Source organism: Drosophila elegans, unplaced genomic scaffold (assembly GCF_018152505.1).
Source record: "Drosophila elegans isolate 14027-0461.03 unplaced genomic scaffold, ASM1815250v1 contig_349, whole genome shotgun sequence".
In the NCBI taxonomy this organism is placed as follows: domain Eukaryota; kingdom Metazoa; phylum Arthropoda; class Insecta; order Diptera; family Drosophilidae; genus Drosophila; species Drosophila elegans.
Genome location: NW_024545729.1, coordinates 1,815,590 through 1,837,335, shown reverse-complemented (window position 1 = coordinate 1,837,335; position 21,746 = coordinate 1,815,590). Strand labels below are relative to the sequence as shown.

General features: G+C 34.0%; 2 protein-coding genes across 6 annotated transcripts; one reads left to right on the top strand and one right to left on the bottom strand.

Moving 5' to 3' along the window:
- Positions 1–3,606: 3,606 nt before the first annotated feature.
- Positions 3,607–9,608, top strand: LOC108148312 (phosphatidylinositol 5-phosphate 4-kinase type-2 alpha). Of its 2 annotated transcripts, XM_017275299.2 has the most exons (10): positions 3,607–3,768; positions 4,065–4,222; positions 4,281–4,378; positions 4,452–4,701; positions 4,757–4,887; positions 4,947–5,115; positions 7,350–7,501; positions 7,561–7,655; positions 9,279–9,343; positions 9,410–9,608. In XM_017275299.2, the coding sequence occupies exons 2-10, from the start codon at positions 4,085–4,087 to the stop codon at positions 9,524–9,526; spliced, it is 1,215 nt and encodes a 404-aa protein (XP_017130788.1). In that variant the 5' UTR covers positions 3,607–3,768; positions 4,065–4,084; the 3' UTR covers positions 9,527–9,608. The 2 variants fall into 2 exon arrangements, with proteins under 2 accessions (XP_017130788.1, XP_017130790.1); XM_017275301.1 differs by lacking the exons at positions 3,607–3,768; positions 7,350–7,501; positions 7,561–7,655; positions 9,279–9,343; positions 9,410–9,608 and having other exon boundaries at positions 4,964–4,982.
- Positions 9,542–18,947, bottom strand: LOC108148311. Of its 4 annotated transcripts, none has more exons than XM_017275297.2 (10): positions 18,731–18,947; positions 17,639–17,810; positions 16,493–16,585; positions 16,241–16,386; positions 13,935–14,095; positions 10,935–11,576; positions 10,732–10,865; positions 10,193–10,675; positions 9,871–10,013; positions 9,542–9,814 (listed from the first exon to the last, which is right to left on the bottom strand). In XM_017275297.2, the coding sequence occupies exons 2-10, from the start codon at positions 17,744–17,746 to the stop codon at positions 9,715–9,717; spliced, it is 2,010 nt and encodes a 669-aa protein (XP_017130786.1). In that variant the 5' UTR covers positions 17,747–17,810; positions 18,731–18,947; the 3' UTR covers positions 9,542–9,714. The 4 variants fall into 4 exon arrangements, with proteins under 4 accessions (XP_017130786.1, XP_017130787.1, XP_041564555.1 ...); XM_017275298.2 differs by having other exon boundaries at positions 16,535–16,585; XM_041708621.1 differs by lacking the exon at positions 18,731–18,947 and adding an exon at positions 17,854–18,109 and having other exon boundaries at positions 17,639–17,781.
- Positions 18,948–21,746: the final 2,799 nt, after the last annotated feature.

Here is a 21,746-nt window from a genome sequence, read left to right as displayed (position 1 = left end):
TTTCATAACATGGCTAGAGCTTTTAATAGTGGTGAGAAAATGACAGTAAGTGATCACAGAAATATCGTGCTTTTAATAGCGGTGAGAAAAATGTTAGTAAGTAAGATATGAACCAAAGACGATGTTTAAGTCGATGTTTATATACTCTTGCCACTATAACACTAATTTTAAATGTCGTTATAGACTATTTTTCGATTTTCATGCGTGTATGTTTAAAAACAATAAAGCTTTTTCGGCTATATTTTATCGTTTTCCGATTTTATTAAATTTAAAACCTTAAAGTCTAGTACTCAGATCGACGAAAAGTTTCGTCAGCGTAAAAAGCTTATTCTTTCTAGAGTGACTGAAGATTTGGCCTTACTGTCTTATTGTCAAACAGCTGGGCTTGTTGACAAACGGAAAACAATTTGAATTTAACCCGCCAGCTTGAAATATAGTTGCATAATTATACCATTTCCAATACAACATATATATCAAACAAAAAGACATCTTAACATATAAAATATCTGATATCAAATTTTGTGACGAAAAATGAATAAGCTTTCGGCTAAATAAATACACTTTTTAAATTTTTCGATATATGTATATGTATATGTCTATGTCCTTATATCTCATGAGGTATTTCCACAGAGATCCACCTTCCACCGTCAAGTTTTTGGAACGGCTAAACCTTAAGGACCATCCCTTCAACGGATGGTGGAAGGTGGATGGATCTCTGTGGAAATAGATAGATAGAGTGCACGAGTCCACATTTAATAATCGATGTTAATACAGATGTACAGACAGGCGAACATGGTCGATCAAGAGGGTTTAAAACGCTTCCTTCGACCTGTTACATACATTTCAACGAATACAATATACCCATTTACTCGACGAGTAACATTTAAAATTTATTTTGACACCATCAAGGTGTCGTTCGCAGCGTTTTATTTTTGACGGGATCAAGAAACAAAGAAAATTTCGGCAAATACCCTTTCTTATACCCTTGATCGTCACAAAATTGGATAGTAAAAATTTTTGGAGTTGAAGGTGCGTTCGTCACTTTGTTCTTACCTCGGCAAGAGGTCTTCTTTGATAAGATATTTACACATTTTTTAATTATAATTAGGTTAAGATCTTCAATACATTTATAGCAGGGGTGCTCAAATCTGCCTTACGGCAGTGCATTTGGTATTTTATTGTTAGTGCAGTGGTCGGCACACTGATCGGTAAAATATAAATTAAGGTTAAAGAGGACGCTTAAGTTTGTTGTGTTCGAAGTACGTTCGATTTGGTTCGGTCAATTGGATACCAATGGATCAGAACGATAAAATGTCATTAACAATGCACCAGGATTTTAGTTTATTATGATAATTTTTCAAATGGATTTGCAAATCAATAGTTTTAATGTCCATACAGATTTTGACATCATCAGCCTACATCGGAGAAGTGCACTCTAGTAATAAAGGTAAATCGTTTATGAATAAAATGAAACTAGAGATGCTTGCCATTTGAGTTGACAATAGAGTTGACTTGACTAAGAGGAAAGTGAAAAAACTCATGTGCACTTTTTGAATTGAACGTATTTGAATCCCTTCGAGGCTTGCCATTAGGAGAGAAAATATTAAAATCACCTAAAACAATGAGCCTTTCATGATTTTTTGATACCTTTCCAATGGTTAATAGTTTTTTGTCAGCCGGCTCAAGGTCATGTGGTGATGTTGAAAAAGAAAAACAAAATTTTTTAATATTTTCTTTCCGATTTATTTGGGTGGCTACAACAGCAACTTTGGGCGTATTTAGCAGAACAAACCTGATCACTTATTACTGATTCATCAGTGAACTCTGATCAGGTTTTTTCTGCTGAACGCTTATGATACATTATGCATTAATTAATTAAGTTTTGCTAGTTTTGTTTGTTTTTTTTGTTTGTTTCGCTTACATTCTGATTTTCAGTTTATTATCGATATTTAAACCATCGATATAGGCTAGCAGATATGTATCATGTATAAAGAAAAGGTAGCGAACTATTTTTACACTTCTTTTTTGCTGATCATGATGGAAGAATTTTTGCAACATTATCAGTGATTATACGCGTTCAGCAGAACTATCGTAAGAAATCCATCAGTGACCAGTGATCATGTCGTCCTCTGAGTACGACCATTAATTGAGGTGATCATCAAGACAAGACTGATTAATTTGGATTGTTGATATAAGAAGCATGTAAATACTAATGTCGAACAAACGAATGAAAATAACTATTTAACTTACCTAGTAAGCTGCATACATTTTGGTAGCGGCTCGAATCGCAACACCACGAAGGCAAAACGCAACTCATAACACAAAGCACACGAGTGCAGAAATAGAGCAGCTAGTTCTGGCAAAGCGTCGTTCCCGGCGCGAATGGCAATTACTTTGATCACCATCTGCAAAGCAACAGCTAAAAGAAGTTTTACGTCGAATCTCCAAGACACTACGTCAAGAAGTCAGATCCCAAAAGCGCTATATAGAGCAGCTATCTCCATCCAGTTCAAAATTCCCACTATGGAAAGCCCACTCAACACTGAGCCCTCCAACAGTAACTGTTACGCCAATAAGGAACCCTGCAGGTTGCTGGGCACGAAGCGACAAAGATATAGCCGTCACATTCGCTACCCACCTTTAAAATGTGTTCCAGCAAAATCCAGCAACAAGCGTGCGTAATTCAAGATAGCAAACAGAAGACTTACCTAATGTCGAACCAATTGTATTTCGACCATGCGAAGTCATAAAAATTTTAAAAATTATTACAACCGAGAAAATCTCCAGGCTGCGATCTAATAACACCAAAAATGCATGCCCAGTAATATCCCAGTCCCGCAGGGCCCATCCAAGCGAAACGTTTGGGATTTTTAATGGATGGTGGACTGGTTTTTCCATTGAGCCACCATAAACCTTCTACCGTCCAAAAGTCACAGTGGCGTATGCAGAATTTTTTAAAGGGGGGTCTTTCACTCTTAAAAACTCTTTAAGAAGTATCTTTTCCGGCTCTTATTTTAGTTTAATGCTATGGATTAATTGTTAAATGGTTATCTGAACTTTAAAGTAATGGCTTGTAACTAGTCTGTATTCAAATTGCTGACTGGGGGAGCGTTTACCTTGCAATCCCTCATCTCTATCGACTACGCTTCTATTTCACAGAAACGGCTCTAATTCGCCGAAACTTTAGACTTAAAATTAAGTACGTAAATTCCACCGTCAAGGAATAACCGGGAAATTTTTGGCACGGCAAAACCTTACGGACCATCTTTGAAAGTGATTGTGGATGGTGCTCAGTGGGACTAGACCATTAAATAAAACAAAGGAAAAATGTATGTCAAAAAATTTGTGTAGGACAGCTGGTAAATAGTTGACCGGTATTCCACAATTAAGCAATTTAGTTGTTTAATGAACACCCAAATTATTTCTATCAAGACCAGCTGTTGGTCTGAGTATCATTCCACAACTCAATGAAAACACCGAAACAAAATTGTATAGCAGATCAAGTATTAAAAATATGTCATTATATTTTAGGTGGAAACATCGCTTTTTACATTGTTATATAAAAACACGATAGGCACGATCAAGTTATTACATATCTGGTCTTATCGACTCAGTCTTCGTTCTTAAAATTTATGTAAACTATTTTCTCGGAACGCAAGAAAGTTGACATTGATTAAATCTTAAGGAAGTAGAAGCGAAAATACTTGACATTGCCACAAGTCAAGATAATTTATTATGAAAGCGGAGTACATTGGGTTTTAATAAAATGTAATATATATGTGATTACAATACCACCAATTTTTTTTCATATATTAGTAAACAAAATGAATTCGTTCATATGTATGTACATATGTTTGTTAATTAAATTTGTTAAGTACATACACATACAAATGCGGTGGGCAAAAAAATTAAAGTATACCTTTTGAAAATGCTCGTACACATTTTTAGACCGCTGTACATCGACTGTAAAGTATATTTTCTTTAAGTTGTTTTGCCTTTTTTTTCTAATATTGTTTTAAAAATGTATATATATGTACTTTTTAACCTTTTTATATATTTTCAAGACGAATTAGCCAGCCACACTATGGATAAAAAGATCTCATCGACATCGCAGCCCCGCATTCTGAAAAAGAAGCACTTTAGGGTAAAGCATCAAAAAGTAAAACTATTTAGAGCCAACGAACCGATTTTAAGTGTGTTCATGTGGGGAATAAATCACACTGTATGTTATTAAAGTTCACATAAAAAGCGGAGATCAACAAAATTTTAAATAATTCCAGATTAATGAATTAAGTCATGTAAACATACCTGTAATGTTGCTGCCAGACGACTTTCGTGCTTACTCAAAAATCAAGGTGGATAATCACCTGTTCAACAAGTAAGAAAATTAAACATCTATATGTACATGTATTGAGGATATAATTTTATATTGATGTTAATAACTTTTAAAGAGAAAATATGCCGTCGCATTTCAAAGTAAAAGAATATTGCCCCCTCGTGTTTCGGAATTTGCGTGAAAGATTTGGAGTTGATGATGTTGACTACCGCGAGTCGTTAACTCGTTCACAGCCTATACAAATAGACTCGTCTGGAAAGTCAGGAGCACAATTTTATCAGAGTTATGATAGGTTTTTTATTATTAAAAGCTTAACATCTGAAGAAATTGAGCGTATGCACGCGTTTTTAAAACAATATCACCCGGTGAGTAAAGTTTAATTTATTGATAGAAAAAAGTATATTTTTATACATTTTTTAGTACATTGTTGAGAGGCATGGAAAAACACTTTTACCGCAATACTTGGGAATGTATCGGATCACTGTAGAAAGCGTGCAATACTACTTCGTTGTTATGAGGAATGTTTTCAGCTCGCACTTGACAATTCACAAGTATGAAAACTGTTAAAAGTTACGCTGCTGATATGTATAGCCAAACATTTATTTTATAGAAAGTTTGATTTAAAAGGTAGTACCGTGGATCGTGAAGCTTCGGAGAAGGAACTTGAAAAACATTTGCCGACTTTCAAGGATAATGATTTCATTAAACAAAAAGTGAAATTAGACATTGGAAAAGAAGCAAAAGTGAAACTGATGGACACCTTAAACAACGATATAGACGTAAGAAATTGTAAAAAACTTTCTTCTAATGCTTATAAGCACACATCATCTGCATTTGTAGTTACCCCAAGGGAGATTTTGAATTAGCAATTATTATCAAACGAATAACACTTCTTGTCATTGTAAGAACAAGGTGAAGATCAAACATTGTTAAGTATCATGCAGCTTTATGCCGATTACAAAACTAATCAAATAAAAAAAGTTAAGTTTTGGTAAAATAAATATTAATTTGAAATCCGACCTATTTGGAGTTAAAAGTTCGATCGTCACTTTACTCTTACCTCGAGGTGTTTTTGTTTGATATGATAAGTATTTTTTTAAACTAAAACAAATCTTAAAGTACACCAACAAATTATTATTGAGTTTAATACCATTGCTTATGTTTCCATTTTACTAACAAGAGCTCCATTAAGAATTTGTCATAATCAAATTGGCTTGGCATATCTACTGCTTATTCTAATAAGCTCAAAATCATAATTATATAGATCTTAAATCCCCTGTAGAGGCTATTATAATTTTTGTCAGAACTTTAAAACGCTGAAAACTTTTCCGACCCTATAAAGTACATACATATATTCGTGATCCAACCGTTCTACCGACTACACTTTATTACACTCAAATGCGTAACGCTCAAACAATCGAATGGCAAACAACATTTTTAGCGCGGATTTTCGATGTGGACCCACGAATTTCATAGACTGCATTGTCTCTGTTTGACGCTTTGTTTGTGCTAGTGTTTTTTTTTTGAACACGCTCCTGCAAATCTAAATCTTAACATCATATCTTGTCGACCGCCTCCTAAGTGGCATCGTAGTGTAGAGGTCAAAGTACCCGTCTATTAGGAAGGACAGCGCGAGTTCAAATCTGGCTGCAGACAATTTTTTCAATAACTATATTCTGTATTTATTTCTAGTTTGTTTTACTTTTAAAATTTGTTTGCCTTTTTTATTTTTTGTTGCATTTTTATTAGCTTGTATGTTTTTTTTATGATTTTATTTTTTATGATTTTTTGTTTGTTTTTATTTTTAAGTTACCTTTTGTTTTTAATTTTTTGTTTGTGTTTTTAATGTGTTTTTGGTTTGTCGTTTAATTTGTTATGTTGTTTTTATATATGTCTAAAAAAAAAATAACTCAACGTATTAAATTAAAAAAATTTTGTTTTTATTTTGAAAACTACAACACCTATTAATAATATAACAAATTTAGGATTATTTTTTAACATACTTCTAAAAACTAATAACCAAAAATGTTTAATTTCTATTTGATGATCAGCTAACAAAACGAAATGTAAAAACAAAACGGTAATGCCAGCCTGATTTCATAGGAAAAAAAAAAACAAAGTTAAAAATTTTATTAAACTTAAACTTAATAGCTTGGCGATTTCCACGTACGCGAGGATAGCGAGGAAGGTCCACGGCACTTACGGCTGTTGCGGCAACATAAACCACAAAAAAAAACTTTAACTTAAGCTACATAAATAGAAAGCTTTATTTACTAAGAAGTCAGTTTGGCAAAAACACGAGCTCCCATAATACTGTATGCCTGATCTCTTTTTTTTTTAATACATAATTATACATAACTAAGAATATCACCTAAAAAAAGGATACAAATTGAAATAATGCATTCAAGCAGGATTCGAACTCGAGCTATTTTCGACCAAAACCTATACAATTTAAGCCCGGTACCGCCTGCGTTCAATGTGCACAATGCGCTTGTTAGTCTTGTTCCTCTTTGTCAACATGATTCTTAATTACCTTTGCAGAGGGTATAATAATTTCAGTCAGAAGTTTGCAACGCAGTGAATGAGACATTTCCGACCCTCAAAACTATTTATATATTCCTATATATATTCGATATCGCCTTTTCCGTCTGACCGTCTGTCCGTCCGTTTCTACGCAAACTAGTCCCTCAGTTTTAAAGATATCTGCATGAAACTTTCCCAAAAGTCCTTAAGGATTTCATCGATTTTAATTTGTAAACCGATTTACTTCCTTAAAATTTCAAGTCAATCCAAACAAAATTAAGAACAAGAGATGGGAACCTAATATTTAATAATCGAGACTTATTGTCACGCATTCTTAAACTGACGAAATACCGATACCGAACTCCAATAAAATATGATTTCACATTGGGCAGAATGTGAAAACGTGTGCCAATGAATATCTAAACCCGCAGGCGAATAGCATAAACATAGTAATCGCCTTTGTAATATACATAAACCAATTTTAATACAGCTTCTGACGAAGTTGCACATCATGGACTACTCATTATTGGTTGGCGTGCACGACTGTGTGCGTGCGGAGGAGGAAGCCTTACAAGGAGATACTGTTCCGGCTGCCGGTCGTAGTGAGAACAGCGAGAGCGAGGAATGCGACAGCGGCGAACGGTAAATAAAAGTTATTATATATGAAGTCAGTTATTATTCCGTATTTCTTATCGTCTTAGCTGGACGTACAACACGCCTCCAGATTCTCCAAGAGGTGCGCAGTATAAAGAAGTCGTTTACGAGGTTGATATATATGACATTCCAAGTATTGAAGGTAAATTTATATTAATACTTGTCTTATCACTACACTTGGTAAAATGGATAGATATACAATTATTATGTCGAAAGAGCACTAGCAGATTGATTTAATCGACTTTAATCAATATAAATCATGGTTGCTCAAAACTGCCTTATGGCAATTTAAAAAAAACTGTCGCACACAAGTAACAAAGTCAGTGTCGAGCAATGGTAGCAAAGGCCTATCCTTGAAGTACTCGGCAGAGCAGCAGCAGCGCTGCGACAGAGGCCGACACGAACAGAATAAAACCGCACACACACTGACAAGATTCGCTGTGGAAATTACTCACACAAAGAAGTGAGAGCTTGTTATAGTACCGTATGTCAACTAATTCTTTGCAAAATGGAAAATGATGATACTTAACTAACTAACTAATTGAATGTTTGCTGTTTTTTGTTTTTGTTTTCTCTTTCTGTTTTATGCTGAAATATAAATTTTTTTTATAATTGTAGTTAAGAATATTCGCTATTTTTTACATTTTTGTTTTGGAATAGGCGAAAACGCAAACCAGGCATCTGAAAATGTAAATGGAGTACATATATGGCCCTAATACTGTAACTGCCAACCGTACACAATTCTGGTTTCTGAAATTACCATAAAAATGGCAATCGACTGTAGAAAAAATGGTGTTTATTTAAAATAAATCGGTTGACCATAACCATAACCATATGGTCAACCAAATCGGTTGACCATAACTAACCATAAAAAAAGCTTTAAATTTCATGTAAAAATAGTGGATTACTTTTTACTTGACTTTATATTTGGTAATAGTGATGCTTAAATTAAGGAAAAGTAAATGTTGTATTTAATAGTGCGCCTCAAAACAATTAAGAGGGTTCCACAATTTAAACATGCGTTAATGACACACCACGAAACTTAAAACTAAAAATATATATAAATTAAAAAATAAAAAAATATACAAAACCAAAAATAATAATAATTTAAATATTAATAATAGTCATGTTTAATAAAATCTAAAAAAAAATAAATTATAAATAAATTTATAAGTTTTACAGTAAACATTAGTATATATTTTTTTGTATGCCATTCAATATGACTAGCGCATTTTATATAAGTACGCACTGGTCGCGCTAGAAAATACAAAAGAATAAATAAAAATGTAAAAAAAATAATTTAAAACTATACCCCCTTTAAAGGTGGAAAGAGAACCAACAAACTATAAATCTCAACAATCCGGTAAATCTATTTTATACAGTTTTTTTGTGAAGCTGTGACGTTAAGTGCCATTAACAGTTTAAAAAGGCTACCGGGTAGAACCCTGTTCAAAAATAGCCGTTTTTCACGTACAGAAAAATCTGTTTAAATTTGATTTGCCAGCGGATTGCTGAGTTTAATGGATTTTTGGCTTTGCGATTCAAATAAATAAATCAAATAAATGGTACCATACAAAAATAAGTGTCAGTTTTTAAATTAGAGAGTTTAATTGGACCGAATAAATTTGTATGCCAGTGCTCTTAACTAGTATTATTTTTATAATAACGTTAGCAAAGATTTGCCCTTTACTTGAATTTTAATGTAAAGCAAACAAGCCGCTACTTTACTCATATTTGGTACATATATTATACAACTTTATTGCAGAAAAACGCGAAATCTACTTTATAGCAATTATTGACGTTCTTACTCAGTACGGCGTAAAAAAGCAGGTACTTACAGTTAAAGTTAAAACAAAATCGATTTCTTAGTTTAACTGTCACTTTTTCATATTTCAGGCAGCTAAAGCAGCCAAAACTGTTAAATATGGCAGTAATGTAGATGGAATATCTACGTGTGACCCTGAACAGTATGCCAAACGATTCTTGGAATTCATGGATAAAGCTATAGAATAAAGTATTATAACCATATTGTATTTGCCACATTTAAAATGTCAAATGTTTATTTATATAAGATAAAATAATACATAAAATATAAGGTATCATTTTGAAACTTCTGGGGGATCCTCTTTTTCCGATGCGTTTGATTTTAGTGATATTTCGTCATCGAGTAACTAAAATAACTTTAAGCTGAACAAATTGATTTACTTTTTGACACCTACAACAAAACGGTTAATTTGAGTTTTTGGCGTGTTCTCCAGATGGGTGTCAAAGGATTTCATATTTTCAAATCGTTCCCGTATTCTAAAATGAAAAGAACTTTACCAGGCATAGTTTTTTATACGATTGTTGGATCTTACTTTTTTGCGCTTTCAATCGGTTCATTTGAAATGAGTTCTGAATATACGTTTACGCGTCCTTCGTTGAGCTCGCGCTCTATTTCGTTTATTTGCCATTTTTCAAACTTCGCTCGTAATTGTTTGGCACGAGCTGCATTCTGAGCCTGTAAACGATGAAAAGCTTTACTTTTGGGCACAACTCAACGACTATTGTTTCTAGCAGATCTAATTTTACAATTTGTCTATAAACTTTGGTTATGAAAAAATGATTAGAGTAATGAAAAAAAAACTTTTTATCATTTATGTTATTTTGTTATAATGTTTACGTTTCCGTAAAACGTACCTCACAAAGCGACTGATCCTTACTAATGTTAGGCGTAACATTTTCAAAATCCTTTTCATCGTCATCACTATTCTGTCCGCTTTCACTATCGGTCTCTTCTTCAGAATCGGATCTGTTAAAAGTGTTACCGCTTTCAGGTGGTGGAGTAAAGCACTTCATTGGTTTCGGGTTTCTTTCCTTTATTTTATCATTCATTTTTTGTTCTTCTATTTCGCGAAACTTGCTTAAAATTTTTGATGTTGTTTTTGTTTTCTGTAAGACGTTATCATTAAATAAGGACGATTGAACTGGTCCTTCCGTGTCTGAATCAAGAGTTGGCAACATCACAACACCCTCACGTGGTGGGGTTATGCGAAATTTTTTTTTTGTATTTTCGGTAGGCGAATATGTTTCAAAAAATTTGAACCTTTCTGTTAACTCTTCAGTGGTAACTTTAACTTCTTGTGGCTTTGAGTCGGATTTGATAACGTCAACATTAGTATTCTGTGTATTTTAGAACTTTATGTAGAAAACGAGAGATAATCATATTTTAGACTTACCTCTTGACACATTTGATTCTGATTTGAAACTTTATTATTTTGAATACGGTTATTTTGAATACATTTGTTGCTTAAATGAGATGATACATTTGCGTCAAGCTCCATAAAAATACTTCGTGATGCCTTGCTTATGGCTGGATTTGAAATTAAGGATTTAAGTTGTGAATAAACAAAGGTATCATATCTATAGTTACTATACATACCAGATTCAAAAACATCCGCATCTGCCTGCATACCACAAGTGGTTTCTTCTGATTGAACTCGTTTATCGTTAAAAACTTCGCCATTCTCAAAGCGATCCTTTATAAGTTGAGTGGGCTTAATAACATTAATATCGGGGGTTTTACCGACCGAAGAAACGCCCTGTTCTGATTCAGCTACAGCTAGTTGGTACATTTCCTTTATTTTTGCTTGTTTACCCAAAAACAGACGAGATCGTATGCTCTGTATTTCCTGCTTTCTTTCTTCGCGACGTTCTTCTTTTGTAATTACTTCTCCTTGCTCAAATTTCAATCTTATATCGTTCATCGCTTCTCCTAAGCCCACAGGTCTTTCCTTTTCAATGTCTTTTCTGGAGCAAAAAAGGTCCATATCCATATCGTCTTCCGTAATCGAGTTATCAATGTTGTTAATTTCATCTAATTTTTCTGATTCGGAATTTGGGATCCCGAGCTTATGAAGTTTGTTAAGCGTGGTCTTTATTGACTTGCTAAGTGTAATAGCGGTATCCTGACGTTCTTGTAAGTGATTATTTTGTTCGTTGCAGACATTTTCAAACACCTTAAATTTTGAGCGCACGTTTAGTTGCTGAAGCTCGTCAAGTCCAAGATTTGGTTTGTCGGAGGCTGCAATATATATTAAATTTCTTATATTTTTTCGCCCGAGCTGCTGGGCCCGTAAACAAGTTAGAACGCTATAGTCGAGTTTCCTGACTATTAGATACCCGTTATTCAGCCAAAAAACTTCAAACTAAGTATTCCTCCTACAAAACAATCGAAGTTTAGCTGGCGTCATCTGTCGAACAGCATAGTCAGCACTATGGGGGTCCATCCCCGCTTACTGTTCTTTCGTTTTGTCGATTACCGGCAGAACACCGGACGAGCAGGGACAGAGGGGCACCAGAGGAGGGGCAGCGCGTCGGCAGAGGACTTCATAACCTTCATAACTTCTAAAATAAAAGCGCAATTTTTGTGTCTACCGATAGATATGGCCGAAACACACACAGAAACTAACACCTACATTCTAGCTTGTCTCAGAGTGCCAGTAAATTCATTCACGATTTGTGGGAGTTAGAGTGGGCATGGGTTCGTTTTGAAATAAACTTGCGCTGCTTAAGAAATATTAGGATAGATTTTCCAATAAAGTATATATATTCTTGATCAGCATCACTAGGAGAGTCGATCTTGCCATGTCCGTCTGTCCGTCCTTTTCTACGCAAACTAGTCTCTCAGTTTTAAAGCCAAAAAGTTGTCTTTCTATTGCAGGTATTTTATATATAGCTTCCATGGAAACAATAAAAATATATAACAATTTTTTTTTCTTTAAATGTAACTTTTCTATTTTTTAATTTTTTTTCAATTCATTTTGACTTATTAATAATTTGACAGTTCAGAATTACGCTTTTAATTTTATTAGAATCGTAAAACGATATCATATAGCTGACATAGGAACTATCGAATAATTGAGCTGCAAATCCACATAGCTTCAATACGTTTAAACATATACCCAAGTAAATCATAATTTTAATGTTTTCAAGAATAATTAATTTTTGCAATAGCTGCAAGGGTATATAAACTTGTCGACCACTGGCGTAGTAAGGGCTATCAGGGCTATAGCCCCAACGGCCTTAACTTAGGAGAATCAAAATAAAGTTAGTTCTTCTAAATTAGATGATCATCGCGGGAACCAGTTGCTCCTTCCCGCCAAGGCTAAGTATACTTGTAGTGCCTTTGGTGGCCAAAATTCACACTGTTTGATATTTTTACAGAAGTTTCCCGTACAACTTATCGGCGATAGCGGCTCCGCAGTAACCCTACCGAACGATCAGGATCTGCAACAACGACTTAGTGAATGCCTGATGGGCATGGACTTCCTGTTGACTTCAGGCCACCGTGGATTTGAGGGCTCTTCATCTACGATTTTCTTGGGGGTCGCTGCCGCTATTTGCACCGACTACCGAAAAACTGAGTTTGCTGTTTTCGACTGTAACCAGAATACAGCCATGCAGCAACTCTCACGTGACGGTTCGATCTTCAGAGCGCTATTGGCAGGTGGAGATGGACGAAGAACCCAGGCCCAAGAATTCTTTTACTTGCGACGCCGGCCTCTGTGAATTTAAAGTGATGCCGTGATGACCAATGCCCCGCCACCTTTGAGCGGTTAATGCTCTCCGCGGCTTGCTCTCCGGCTCCATAATCGTGCACTCTAGTACCCCAGAGGATCATTTGGTCCACTTGCAGCGAGTGTTTAAGGCATTTCAAGGCGCGGGACTAAAGCTAAGTCCACGTAAGTGTCATATCTTCCGGACCGAAGTGAATAAGCTCGGTCATATCGTGAGCAACAAAAAGTAATGACATGTCCGGAAAAGATTCGGAAAGTCGTTGAGTGGCCGACGCCTTATAGCGAAAAGGAAGTGCGATCGTTTGTTGGACTTTGTTCTTACTGTCGCAAGTTGATTCCGGAGTTCGCTTCCATCGCTCGTTAATGGCTCAGAATGCCTACAATAAGTTAAAAATCTTCTTATGCTCCCCGATCCCGAGGGATTGTTTATTCTGGATACAGACGCTTCGAAACATGGACCTGGTGCGGTGCTGAGTTCTGAGATGGCCAGGAGTACTGGAGTACTACAGTAAATGATTTAATACCGCCGATCAAAATACTGTTACACTAGACGAGAACGGCTACCTGTCGTTTTGTCCACTACAAACAATTGGAACATTGAAAAAAAAATTAAAAATGTAACTTCACTAATTTAATACCATTGCAGGGGGTATTATAATTTCAGTCAGAAGTTTGCAACGCAGCAAAGGAGATATTTCCGACCCTATAATGTAAATATATTCTTGATCAGTATCCCTAGGAGAGTCAATCTAGCCATGTCCGTCTGTCTGTCTGGATGGACGCATCCGTCTGTTCGTCCGTTTCTACACAAATTAGTCAGTTTTAAAGCTATCTGCAAATAAAAGACTTAAAATAATTTTTACCTCTTGCGACATCAGGTGGTAACTCCATTGGTTGGTTTTCACGTATTATAAGTTCCGCTTTTCGTGGTGTAAATTCTTCATAAACTACCCTTGGTGCGAATATTAGTTTAAAATGCATAGAACAGTATAGGCTTCCATCATGAACGTTATAGCTATCAGCTCTGTGGGCGATAATAAACAAAAGAATGTATATACAATCAAATTTTTGGTTCACTCTTACAATTGGATCACATAATCTAGTGCTCACTCTAGGGATCACTGTTTTATACCAAAAAATTTCTTTACTTACAAATTTACAATATAATTTATGTTTCTAAATTTGTATAAAAATCAATATCGTTAAATTCCCTGCAAAAATTCTGTAGACCCAATTTCAATGTATTGCCACCCTCTGCATTATTTTAGTCAGAAGTTTGCAACGCAGTGATGAACACAAGACCTTTTAAAGTATATATATTCTTGATCAGTATCACTAGAAGAGACAATCTAGCCACGTCCTTCTCTCCCTCCCTCCCTTCTCTGCAAATAAGACTCTCAGTTTTAAGCTATCTGCATGAAACATTATCAATAGTTGTCTTTTATTGCAGGTAATATATAATATGGAACGAGCGGGATGGGACTTTCATTGGAACAATCAAAATAACAAATTTAAAAAACATAACTTTGCTGATTTAAAATTTTTTATTCTTTGGGGTATAGTAATAGTTTAATATTATAAAACTACGCTTTTACTTTTAGTAAAAACTGACGTTTTTATCACATAGTTGACAAAGGAGCGAACTTATATTTCAGCAAAAAGTCATCATAGCTTCACAGTTTTTAAACATAAGCTCATGAAAGTCGAAATATATTTGCTTTAAAGAATATTTAACTTTTGCAATTGTTCCTCTCTTAATAAAGAATGCTGACTTTAATATTGTACGTAACAATTGCCTTTAATTAACAATCGACGGTTTTGCTTAAACTTAACATAAATACATATGCTTTTCTCAACTGTTCTCTACGAGATTATGGCAAAGAATCGGCAGGTACGCCTGCCGCTTTAAGCAAATGCTTACTTTTCTCTAGATCGCAGTACTCCCTAAAAAGATGGGATGTGAATGCTAACACTTCAAGCTCATAGGAATGATACTTTTGTTCGCTAGGCTTGGTTTTACGACTCATGTAAAAAACTGGATGACACAAGTTACCCTTGGAATCTATTCGAAGCAAGACTGCTCCGAGTACGAACTTTTCGAATGCTGCTATCTAAAAACTCAACTTCACTCCTTTGCGCAACAAGTCGTACAACGGTTTGGCAATTATAGGATATTCTTCCGCAAACCTTCGAAAATACGACGTCAATCCTTAAGATCTTTGGACTTCCTTTTTATCGCGCGGAATTGGAAAATCGCGTACTGCTCGAGTCTTTTCATCACCTGGCTTAACACTTCTATTCTCAACTACATAGCCCTCATAGCACTCATCAGGTTTAAAAGGAGCTAAAAGTTATGGCAGCTATATGCTATAGTCGTCCGTAACCAAATACAAATATTAGTTAAATTAATTTTTAACAACTATTGCTTATCCCTAAAAAATGCTTAAATAAACCTTAGGGTAAGTCTTTGTAAGTAACTGGAAATCAAAATGAAATATTTATAATAAATGAAATATATATTTAATATTTCTATTGTTTCTATATGACATAGAGGTCTAATCCGGTTCGTTCGGATTTATATATTAACAGCAAATAAAAAAGACTAAAAGTCTGGGTTGCGTAAAAACAGACTGATATACGAATTGATAAATTTTGTTAATGCTGATTAATACAATAAAGGTTTATAATTTTTACACGTTGTTCAGAACATCACAAATATCTGCTGTATAACAAAATAACTAATTATATAGAACTTTAATGTTTTAAAATCAACAAACTGTTTATACTGAAATTTAGGTAATCTTAAGAACTCTCGGTCAATGGCTGACAATTTTCAGTTGGTGTGGCAACATATTAAAAGGTTTTTAAAATCTTTTTTGGTGCCTCTAAGTATAAAAAATGGTTAACATCTTTATAGGTATACCATCAATAATGCTGTCTGTGCTCATATATTGTATATTTTTTTATTGTGTTTTTTTTTATTATTCAGTTATTATTCTAACACTATACATAATATGTTTGTGACTTTTGGGGCCGCTTTACTAGGCATTAACAGTAACAACGAATAAAACGATAAAACTACAAAATGAAGAATTTTGTTAACAACAAATAATGATTTAAAATATTTAGAACGAAAAATAATTAGGGAAAACAATATTTAAATACCCACTTAAGTTGTTTGTTACAGTCCTTGCAGCGTAAGCATGTTTTATGAAAAATATTCATGCCCGTCTTGAATTGAAGAATGATTTCCTCCATTTTGTAAACGGGTTTTTTGCATTGACGGCATGTGTCAAGTTGTTCATCTACTGTAGTCTAAATAAAATAATAGGAAAACGTAAGTTGCATAATAAAATAAAATTATAACAAGCTTTTATTATTATGCATATGTAATGAGTTAATTTTATGAAATATGGCTTACTCGAAAAAGTTCTTGAGCTTTTTTAGAATCTCGTGAACGTACATGGATAAGATTACGTTTTTGAAGATCGTCAAATTTAGTGAAACTTTTTTTCTAAAAAAAAAAATAAAAATAGGAAATTTTTAATATTATGTGTTATAAAGGGGTTGATACAGACCAAAAAGAGGATCAAATGTCATATTGTTCTTATTAATTTTATTAAAAACGTTTAAGGGCAGAAGTTCTTACGTTGAAACATACATTTTTTTTGTTTTATCTTTATCTTTAGTTTAATTTTATAATGTTAAAAACTGAAGGTTGTGTGATAAATTAATTGTAAAGTGTGTGCGAAGTTTCATGGGCACGATATAATACTTCAGGGGAAACATACAAAAGTCTATATCCTTGCAGACGGTATTATAATTTCACTCAGAAGTTTGGAACGCAGTGAAGGAGACATTTCCGACCCTATAAAGTATATATATTCTTTAACAGCATCACTAGGAGAGTCGATCTAGCCATGTCCATCTGTCCGACCGTTTTTACGCAAACTACTCTCAGAGTTAAAGCTATCTTTATGAAACTTTTCCAAAAGATGTCTTTCTATTGCAGGTAGTATATAAGTCGGAACGATCCGGATTGGACGATTATAGCATATAGCTCATATATATATACTTTATAGGGTCGGAAACGTATCTTTCACTGCATTGAAAAATTCTGACTGAAATTGAAAGGAAAAAATGTAACTTTTATATTTTGTAATATTTTTTTAAATTCTTTTTGACTTATTAATAATTTGATAGTTTAGAAATACACCTTACATTTTGTTAAAATCGAAAAACGATATCATATAGCTGCCATAAGAACTATCGAATAATTGAGCTGCAAATCATCATAGCTTCAATGTTTTTAAACATAGAGTATACCCAAGTAAATCATAATTTTAATGTTTTCAAGAATATTTAATTTTTGAAATAGCTGCAAGGGTATATGAACTTTGGCTTTCCGAAGTTTGCTTTCTTTTTTGTTTTTGTTGAAATTTGGTTAAATTCTGTGTCACCTTTGTTTGCATATGTTTCTAACTTAAGAAATATAATCAGAATTAGAATAAGAACAATTTTTTCAGTATGTATCTGCCTCACCTTAACTTGTTTAACTTGTTCTTACCATGTTTATGTTCTGGGTATCATATTCATACGCTTTTGATTTTTTTGATTTGCCTTTTCTTGATGGTCCCGAGGACTCATTTGAACAATTTAAGTTAAGAGATTCCATGTCTTGTTTTCGTTGTTTTGGTCGGTTCTAGGGTTCTGTTTTCAGAAACTAGTTATTAGTTCCGCTGAAATAAAGATTTTTTCTTATTTAATTTTATTTGTACTTACTTTTGAAAATAGGAGCTTTAAACAGTTTTCATACCAATTCAATTTGCAATGGTATAACAATGAGGATCGCTATAGGAGAGTGATTTGCCTATAAAATTCCCGTTACACAGCTAACCAATTTTAAAAGGCCTTTCCAAAACTGCTTGTAAAATCTTTTCTCTGTTTCTCATTCTGTTAAAAACGCACTGCTAAACACCGATTTTCTCCCAAGACAATTAACGTCAGAGTGCGTAAATTAATTTTATAGACTTAATTTCTTTATAAAACTCTTCTGAAATAAATGTTTAATTTGAAATAATGATCCCAATATCTGAACGTTACCGTGTGTCTGTATAATTTTACTAATGTGCGTCGCCAAGTTGTGAAATAAACTTGCTCTGCGTAGGCATTACTGAAATCTGCATGTTAAATCTTAAGTTTTGTAGCGAACATGCTAGTTTTAACTATTCTAAAACCAAGATATTATTTATATAGAATAGATCGAAAAAATTGAGCGGAAAATCTCATAAAAAACAAAGTTTAACCGTGACCCAAATGATTTTTGCTGTCAAAAACATTTTTTTGTTTTTGGATTGCTTTGTTCATTTATTTGTTATCCACCTGAATTTAAAATCCTTATTTACAATCTCTACCTGTGATGTTTATATAATAAGGAAGCTTTTCTGTGAATTCATGCATGTGCATGCATTTTTTTAGTGTACATATGGATACACACTAGATTGAAATGAATTTATCAGCATCTGATTGTATGTTTATGTGTATATGGTTACTAGAAAGGAAAAGTACATTTTTATATGCTCCCATTTTATAGAACCATTTATTCTTCATCTGCATGATTAAAAATAACTATCTAGTTAATGAATTTTTGCTTGGTTACCTCTTTTATTATTTTCTTTCACAACTGAACCAAATCTGGGCACAGTGTAATTTGTTTAATTGTATTTATACTGCTATTTAATTGTATTTCGCTTTAAGTTGTCAAGTGCATAAAACTATAGTTTTGTTTAAACTTATTAATAAGCACACCAAAAATTATTTGTTATTTAAAGATCGGTGTTCAGAACTTGACGAGCGAACAATATAGACTATTTCTATGTAGACGCAAAGAGTTTTTTGTGTTGTCAGATATTGTACATGTTGATATAATTTTCAAAGTTGAGTTAATTTTAAATGAGTAAAAGCTTTTTTCGAAAAAGTTTTTGAAAGCTTTTTACACAATAGAAATGTCTGAATAATGCGGCGGGATCTAGAAACCCCTTTAAAAGGCCAACTGATTGGGATATCAATATTTTCATTAGTTTAGTTCAAACTCCACCAAATCCCCCGAACATAACCCAAAAGATCTAGAGAAACAAAATGTTTTCATTATTTCTTTATAAGAGTATGTGTGTACCCAGAATGTAAAAAAGATTTATTATACCTTTGCAGAGGGTATTATAATATCAGTCAAAGTTTGCAACGCAGTAAAGGAGACATTTCCGAACCTATTAATATATGTTGATCAGCAATACTAGGAGAGTCGATCTAGCCATGATCGTCTGTCCTCCCGTCTGTCCATCTGTCTACGCCAACTAGTCTCGCAGTTTTAAAGCTATCTGCACGAAACTATCCCAAAAGTTGTCTTTCTATTGACGGTAGTACATAAGTCGGAACGAGCCGCATCGGCCGACTATAGCATATAACTCCCATACTGTAGTTCTTCGACTACAGTAATGGTTAAATATTTCAGAATTTCTGTTTAAATTTCATCAAAATCAAACGACTATATTATCATATAGCTTCCATAGAAACAATAAAACTATTGTATTAAAAAAAATTTTTTTATTTTCAAATTTAATTTTAATTTGTTTTTTAATTCTTTTGACTTATTTATAATTTGACAGTTCAGAATTACCCTTTTAATTATATTAAAATCGTAAATCTATGTCGTATAGCTGTCATAGGAACTATCGAATAATTGAGCTGCAAATCATCATAGCTTCAATGTGTTTAAACATATACCCAAGTAAATCATAATTTTAATGTTTTCAAGAATGTAGTTATTTTTGGCGACCTTTCTAAATAATATTGGTTGTTAGCCGGCTTACTTCAGGATATTGAAAAAATAATACAATTTTAATTTTGGGCTCTTCTGTCGATATATTTCGGATGCTCTTCGGCAAACCGTCTTCAGGACAACTATAAAAGAATAACAACAATTTTAATATTCTCAACAAACGAGAACAATTTACATTTAACATAACTTACACGTCTGCGTCCGGTGACGTGGAGTTGTTAACTAATTTTTATTTTTCTTTCCCTAGTAAATGTCTTTATGAGCGCAATTGTCAGTGTCCGTTTTGTAGTTCATCCGTATGTCTGTAGGCGTTTTTATGATATGTAGCATTTCTGTGGTGAATCGTTGTTCTTGTGTTAAGATACTGTCCTCTTCGAAGTTCGGAGAGTGATTATTCTAGGCACAGTGGGACATGAGTGCTGTTTTTTTTGCGCGTTCGTATGGTGTCTAGTTCTGAAGTCCGATCTATGCTGTGCTAGTATGGTTTTTAGTTTCGATTTTGTTGTTCCTGTATATATCTTGTTGCATATTTCGTTGTTGTTGCCGTTGCAAACTACCAAATAAAAAAGTAATTTTTTTCAAACATTTTTGTTTTATATTTATATTGTTCCCATGGAAGCTTTAAGTTGTAGTTCAATTCGATTTTTTTTATTAGATTTACAACGTTTCCCTACCCTGATCAGAAATTTTTCGGGAAGTAGTTCTGGCTGATTGAATTGCGCAGTTTGAAATGGCCCTTCTTCAAAATATATGCGGTCTGATGCATGGTTTCCTGAGCTTCCTGTGATTAAGTCTTCCACATCAAAATCTTGTAATAGAACCTTCGATCTGATGGTAAATTATGATTTCTCATCAGCAGCCAATTGTTGCATAGCTCGAACTGAAAATAATGACTCAGGCATTGTACCGCATGTTACGGTGTCAAGCTTGTAAATTTTAAATGGGCTGATGCGGGGAACCACGCCACAGTAAACATTGGAAATAACTATCTGATCCAGCAATTCGAACACATCTGTACATTTTGCAGATGTCACCAGTAAAAGCCACTGAAAAGATATACCTAAACTGTAGGAACGTTACGAATAGCAATCGCTGTATTGTAAGTCCAGTTATAAAAATGTCATAAGGATCGGCCTGATGATGAAACAGCAGATCCGTTAAACAACGACTCATAGCTTAGTTCTTGTGCTCTCCCTCGTCAGAACGCAATGATGAGGCTACAAATACTTTGGAAAAATGACTCTGGGACTCAATCTTCTCCTTAGTGTATCCGGAACTCTTTGGCTTTTCCACAACTGCCGAACTGAATCATTTATTCCAACAACGGCTCTGTCTCTTGAAGTCTGAGAAGTCTTAGCGGCCAGCAATATATTTTGGAAAGTGCTTCCCTTTATAATTTGAATGTTTTTTTTACTTGATGCTCTTTACGAATCTGTGAGACGTTGTTGTGGTTGCTGACAAAAAAACTACATTATAACACCCTTTGCTAAGACATTAAAAATATTTAAATAAAAAAATGCATATGTCGGAGATTAATTTGAAATATAATGAAGAAATATTATTTGTAAGTCTCTGAGTGTATTGAATAAACGAAGTTAAAAAGAAATAAGGAAGAGAGAAGCTTTTGAATGAGAGCGCGGTGGGGAAGGAGAGCGAAATCCCTACTGAGCGTGGCGCAATGAGAGGTAGAGAATAATGAGCGAGAGGAAGGCAGTTCAAGAAAGCCTGCGAAACGGAACAGACGCTCATGCAGAGAAACCATTGCGACTCGCTGCGCTGAAGAAAAATATAATTCCATAATGGCAGACGAACCAGACCCCCTATCTCCTACACATAT